We start from the raw sequence: 7,141 nt of genomic DNA, 5'->3' as shown, positions 1-7,141 counted from the left end.
CTTTACCAAACCCTCTCTAATAGTATTCTTCCTCTTACAGGGTCACCCAGAGCTGTACTCAGTACCCAGAAAGTGGCCTCACCAACATTCTGTACCTCAACAAGATGTCCCAACTCAATGGTGTGAACAGTGGAGGCAATGCTGCTGAATGCCTTCTTAACCTCCCTGTCTAGCAGTGATACAACTTTCAAAGAAATATGTACCTTAACTCCCCCCATGTCTCTGTTTTACAACATGACCCAGGGCCCTACCATTAACTGTACAAGTCCTGCCCTTCCTTGTTTTAGCAAAACACAACTGCTCGCTTTTATTCATACCTCTCTCATACACATGCTCTCTCTCTCTCTGTCATATACATGTACACACACCCCCACCCCCCGAACACACTCTCAGGCTTATACTCCATCACACTCTACCAAATGTTCACACAGTGTTACGCACACTCGCATGCACAAACTGACATGCACACAATCACACTCTCATGCACACACACCCACAACTCTATGGGGTGAATTTGGCAGAATTATATTTGCAGATACATTCAATTTTGCTCAAAAAGCACAGAATCTGCAGGCAGTCAATCCATGTAATATTTTATAAATTCCTATTTTGGAAATAGAACCAATCTGATTCAAGGTTGGGATACTGGGATAGACTCGAAGCTCACACCTGCAATGCATTGTCTGAGCTAAGATATCACTTTTTTAAAAAAAAAACCTTAAGTCATCTCAAGACTATGACTTAAAAGTAGTTCTGGGATTTACATATCAACGAATTAAAGCTGCAACCCATTCTAAAAGATGAATGGCTTCACAGCACTCTAGGTTTGTTCAATATATCCTATTAGTTGCATGACACTGATTTTTGCAATAAAATATGTGTCTTATGATCCTGCTCCACAGCTATCTGATGAAGGAGCAGCGCTCCGAAAGTTAGTGCTTCCAAAGAAACCAGTTGGACTATAACCTGGTGTTATGAGATTTTTAACTTTATCCACCCCAGTCCAATGCTGGTATCTCCACATCATATCTCGTGAACACAGCCCACACCTTGGTGCTGCCAGTAAGCTTTACAATGCCGATGAAACGACGCACTCTACACTCCTGAAAAATTTACAATTTCTAACGATACTCATTCACTGCTCCATCTGATATACGACATTGGAAACTTAGTGCAGGAGGCTGGAAGAAATGAGCAGCTTTAAAACAAAAACCTGTTGGAGCTCAAAGCTTTCAAAGTCTGAGCCCAGCAGTAAGTTCAGGTTACCTTTATTGTGACCCAACTTTGTGACAGCTCCAGATCACCTCAGCAAAAAGGTGTTGAAAAAGTAGCTGCTTTTTAACAGCTCAAGGTCAAAGCACACCCCCGCCCCCAACCACTTTCTTTACTATTGGTCACCACTGACTTGTCCCTTTGTAATTGGATCCTTGGCACAGCCTTAACCCGGAGGAAGTATTGCTTCACTCAGCGATTTCAACCCAGACCCTGTCTCCAAGTAAGTTTCTCCCAGCCCAACTGCCGGGAGGGAAAGAAGTGGGGGGAAGCAGGTGGAGTCAACTACACTGCTGTCGGTCTGGAGCCACGTGTAGGCTAGACCAGGGAAAGGATGCAGCTGGGACGACGGAGTGAATTCTTTGCCACAACAGCAGTTTCCTTCCCTAAAAAGGACGTGACTGAATCAGAATGGGGCTTCCCCCCCACCCCGCCCGATGGTTTCATTGTTAGATTCTGACCTCCAGATTTCTGACCGAATTCCAAATCCGCTGTCTGCTGCGGTGGGATTCAAACCTGGGAGTTCCAGAACTGGGTTGGTAGCCCAGTCCATAATGGCACTCGACAGTCGCTCCTTCAATCCCCCTGCGATGGCACGTGAACTCCTTGGTGCCTCCGCAGGGTGGCTGCCCGGGTAAAGCCCTTCCCACATTCAGGACAGCTGAAGGGCCTCTCCCCCGTGTGGACCCGCCGATGCTTCACCAGGGCAGAGGAATCGCTGAAGGCCTTCCCACATTCGGGACAGGGGAATGGCCTCTCCCCAGTGTGGACACGCTGGTGCTTCAGCAGGTCAGAGGAATCGCTGAAGGCCTTCCCGCACTTGGGACAGATGAAGGGCTTCTCCCCCGTGTGGACTCGCTGGTGCGTGCGCATGTTGCCCATCTGAGTGAATCCCTTCCCACACTCAGGGCAGCAGAAAGGCTTCTCACCTATGTGGATCCGCTGGTGGATCAGCAGGACCGACCCCTGGGTAAAGCCCTTCCCACACTCGGGGCAGCTGAAGGGCCTCTCTCCTGTGTGGACCCGCTGGTGCTTCAGCAGGGAGGAGGAATTGCTGAAGATCTTGCCGCACTCTGTGCAGGGGAAAGGCCTCTCCTGCGTGTGGACCCACTTGTGGGTCTGCAGGGCAGAGGAATCGTTGAAGGCCTTCCCACACTCAGGGCAGCTGAAAGGCTTCTCCCCAGTGTGGACCCGCTGGTGCGTCCGCAACTTGCCCTCCTGAGTGAATCCCTTCCTGCACTCGGAACAAGGGAATGGCCTCTCCCCAGTGTGGACCCGCCAATGGGTCAGTAGGGTGGAGGAGGTGCTGAAGGCCTTCCCACACACAGTGCAGGAGAACGGCCTCTCCCCCGTGTGGACCTGTCGGTGGGTCTTTAGGTCAGAAGAATAGCTGAAGTCCTTCCCGCAATCGGAGCAGCTGAAGGGCCTCTCCCCGGTGTGGACCCATCGGTGCCTCAGTAGGGCGGAGGAATTGCTGAAGGCCTTCCCACACCTGGGGCAGGTGAATGGCCTCTCTCCGGTGTGACTGCGCCGATGTATCTCCAGGGCAGATGGAGCACGGAAGCCTTTCCCGCAGTCGACACACTTCCACGATTCCTCCACGGGGTGGGATTCCTCAGGTTTCTCCATGGCCGAAGCTTCAGCTGTACACAAATGCGTGTAGAGCCCCTCCTCACCGTGAATTCCTCTTTCCAGGCTGTACAACTGTTTCTGGCTCCACACTCAGTGCGCTGCCAACAGTAGGGTCACTCACCCAGACCCACCGATGCTGAAAATGTACTCAAACAGGAACCAAAAAGCTTTGCTCCTTCTCACAGAATCACAGTCAAACATTGTTGCAGTCAGACATTGACAACAAAGTGAGGACTGTAGTTACTGGACAGTCAGTGCTGGAAAAGCACAGCTGGTCAGACAGCATCTGAGAAGCAGGAGCGTCGACGTTTCAGGCATAAGCCCTTCATCTGTTAATTTTGAAACTTCCGTCCTCAGATCGCCAAATACTCTGTAAAAAGAGATTACAAAAGTCATCAGTGTCAGTCCAGGGTAGAAATTCAGAACAAGCATTTCTACTTTCTTTTCTTTAGTTATTCCACAAAATTGAAAGCACCATCTCACTCTCTCTCTCTCGGTTCTCACATTAACGTCTCTGGGAAGTGGGGGGAAAGGAGACATCAAAGCATTAACACCGACACCAGAGAGAAACTGTACATATATTAGTAGAAAGCCAGAGTCATAGAGATACACAGCACAGAAACAGACCCTTCGGTCAATCTCTTCCGTGCCAACCTGATACCCAAAATCAATCTAGTCCCATTTGTCAGTACTTGGCCCATATCCCTCTGAACCCTTCCTATTCAAACACCCATCCAGATGCCAGCATCCACCATTTCCTCTGGCAGCTCATTCCTTACACACATGACATTCTGCATGAAAACGTTGCCCCTTAGGTCCCTTTTAAATCTTCCCCCCACCTTAAACCTATTATCTTCTGGTTCTGGACTCCCCCATCCCAAGGTAAAGACCTTGTATATTTACACTATCCATGCCCCTCATACGTTTATAAAAAGTCTATAAGGTCACCCCTAAGTCTCTGGCGCGGGAGGGAAAACAGCCCCATCCCATCCCTCCTCACCCGGGTAATTAAGACACATTTCTGAGTTTGCAGAGTCTGCCCCCTCCCTGGAATCACTCCAGTTGCTCGAACTGAACAGATTTTACCCCCACTCCCTCCCAGGATGGAGGGTTGCCCAGAGGGAGGGAGTTTCACTCTGAAACGGACAGGGCCACTTCCGCGTTATGACGCCATATATGATGCGAGGGGGCGGGGAAAGGCCGACAACAGCCCCGCGCACTGCGCCTGCGCAGCCCTGCAGTTTGCAATTGGGTAATCCCTTCCTTTCAGAGAATTCCCAGAGTGTGGAAACAGGCCACTCGGCCCAAGGAGTCCATACCGACCCTCCGAAGGGTAACCCACCTACACCCATCCCCCTATTGCCCTGACTAATGCACATCCCTGAGCACTATGAGTAATTTAGCTTGGCCAATCCAACCTAACCTGGACAAAGTTAAAAATCAAACACCCAACAGGTTGATTTGGAAGGACTGGTGTTAACAGCGCTGCTCCTTCATCAGGTGATTGTGGAGAATAAGATCATAAGGCACAGAATTCATGGAAAAACATTACAGTGTCCTGCCACTGAAATGATATATTGAACAGACCTGGATTAAGTCTTTCATCGTTTAGAATGGGTTGCAGGTATCAATAATATGTAAATCCTAGAACTTCCTGTCAGTTATGTGTGTGCATGCATGCATGAGGGAGAGAAAAAGTCTCTTTCCGTGCTGTATATCTCTGTGTCTGTACGATAACAAATGCTTTATTTACGTTGGTGTAAATATTGTTGTAAATCATAGCTGGGTGCTAATAGTTAGATGTAAGGGAGAGAGTATTCCTTAAGTAGGGCAGTATAAAAATCCTGGGAAATCTCTATTTCTGGTTTAGTTCCTAATGAACAAACATTTGGGGGTAGCACGGTGGGTCAGTGGTTAGTACTGCTACCTCACAGCACTAGGGACCTGGGTTTGATTCTGTGTGGAGTTTGCACATTCTCCCCGGGTCTGAGTGGGTTTCCACCGAGTGCTCCTGTTTCCTCCCACAGTCCAAAGTTGCGCAGGTCAGGTGAATTCGTCATGCTAAATTGCCCATAATGTTAGGTGCATTAGATAGGGGTAAATGTAGGGGAATGGGTCTGGGTGGGTTACTCTTTGGAGGGTCAGTGTGGACTTTTTGGGTGGAAGGGCTTGTTTCCATACTATAGGAATCTAATCTAATTAAGCACGAGCACCTATATATTTAACTTTGTTTCATTTTTCTTGTTTGATTCCATGCTATGACTACACTCTTGTGTCTGATTGGTTTGAGAGTCTGGGAGATTGTGGGTTGGGTCTCAATTCACAATGTTTTATTGTTCCAGAAGGCGTAAAGGGGTGGGGGTGGGGTCAAAGCTTCAGCAGAAATCCAGCAGAGCTGAGAGCAGACCCACATTTTACTCTGTTGGAACAGGAAAATCAACAGAGGACAGAGAAACCAGGACCTGAAATCCGAGCTGACACCAGATTACCCTGTGATCAGAGCTTTCATTAGCACCTCTCCCATTGTCTTACTTTCCATTTGACTACCCCCCTCAATTTTCAGGATCCAATCCTTGTCATTCTGAAGCCATGTCTCCATTAGGAGTCACAGATCATAATTATTCTCTTCAATGTGTGCAGTCAATTCATTCGCTTTTGTTACAGTGCAGCACACATTCAGACACACCGTTTTTAGTTTCCATTTTTGTGATCTTTAGAGTCCAGTTTTGATTGCTGGTATATTTACTCTCCTTGTCCCTTTCTATCATTCTCTGATGTTAATTCTCCAGATCACGACATTGCTCACCAGCCTTGATTTGGATTGGCCATGCTAAATTGCCCAGAGTGTCCAGAGATGTTCAGGTTTGGTGGGTTAGCCATGGGAAATGCAGGGTTATAGTTCCATAGTAATAGAAGCAGGAGTAGGCCATTGGCTCATCGAGCCTGCTCTGCCATTCATTAAGCTCATGGCTGACCTATCCATCGTCTCAGCTACTCCTACCTCCATTGTCCCAACTCCCCTTAATTCCCCTACCATTGCAAAAACCCATCCAACTGTGTCTTGAATATACTTAATGAAGCTGCCTCTCCTGATTCCTTGGCAGAAAATTCCATAGATTCACTACTCTCCAGGAAAAGCAGTTCCTCCTCATCTCTGTCCTAAATCTATTCCCCCTATTGAGTCCGAGTCTCATCTACCAGCAGAAATGACTGGATAGGGTAGGGCTTCATCCCCACAGTTCAATGAATTCTCACTTTCCAAGATGTATTCACTCATTCAGTTGCTGTCTCACAAATAAAAGATTTAATTGCAACTTCTTCTGTTCCCAGACAAGGCAAAACATCTTTGAAAGCTGCTCTGAAAGTCCAGTCTTCACAACCACACATCTGCTTTCACCGAAGATGATTAGAGTCATAAGCACAGAAACAGACTCTTCAACCCAACTCATTTGTGCCAACAAGAAATCCTAAATTAATCTAAATCGTTTGCCAGCATTTGGCCCATATCCCCCTAAACTCTTCCACTTCATATTCCCATCCAGATGCCTTTGAAATTTTGTAGTAATTGTATCAGACTCCATCACCCTCTTTGAAAATGTTGCTCCTCTGGTCCCTTTTAAATCATTCCCTCTCACCTCAAACATATGCTGTCTAGTTTTGGACTCCCCTACCCTGGGTACTCATCCTATCCTGCCCCTTATAAACATCTATAAGGTCACCCCTCAACCTCCAGTGCTCCACGGAAAATTTTCACCGGCCTATTTAACCTCTTTCTGTGTCTTAAACACTCTAACTCTGGCAACAGCCTTGAAAAACCTTTCTGAACCCTTTCAAGGTTTCACAACTTCTTTCCTGTAGCAGGGAGACCAGAACTGAACACAGTATTCTAAAAGTGGCCTAACCAATGTCCTGTACAGCCACTCCATGACTTCATAAGACTCACTTTCAAGGAACCATGAACCTGCACTCCAAGATCTCTCTGTTCTGTGACACTCCCCTTCACTGTGCCAGTCCTGCCTGGATTGCTTGACCAAAGTGCAACACCTCATATTTCTCTAAATTAAACTCCATCTGCCACTCCTCGGTCTATTGGCCCATCTGATCAATTCTAATTTACAGCAAACTCTTTTTCCTCTCTTATTCCCTGGAAGCTGAAAATCTCCATCCCACACACTCTCCCTCCAATCTCACTTTGCTGAACCTAATCCCTGCTGTACCTCATCCTGAAGGGTCTGGT

General features: G+C 47.5%; 1 protein-coding gene across 1 annotated transcript; it reads right to left on the bottom strand.

Annotated features, from left to right (window-relative positions):
• Positions 1-694: 694 nt before the first annotated feature.
• Positions 695-3,754, bottom strand: LOC148143405 (uncharacterized). The gene has a single exon (XM_087974171.1). It carries the CDS (start codon positions 2,899-2,901, stop codon positions 1,849-1,851), a length of 1,053 nt encoding a protein of 350 aa, XP_087830297.1. The 5' UTR covers positions 2,902-3,754; the 3' UTR covers positions 695-1,848.
• Between the last annotated feature and the right edge of the window lie 3,387 nt (positions 3,755-7,141).

This window comes from Chiloscyllium plagiosum, unplaced genomic scaffold (genome assembly GCF_037043375.1).
Source record: "Chiloscyllium plagiosum isolate Xiang-an unplaced genomic scaffold, Cpla_swu_hap1 HiC_scaffold_27, whole genome shotgun sequence".
Taxonomy (NCBI): Eukaryota; Metazoa; Chordata; class Chondrichthyes; order Orectolobiformes; family Hemiscylliidae; genus Chiloscyllium; species Chiloscyllium plagiosum.
Note: the sequence above shows the minus strand (reverse complement) of the source record. Positions and strands in the feature narration are given on the sequence as shown.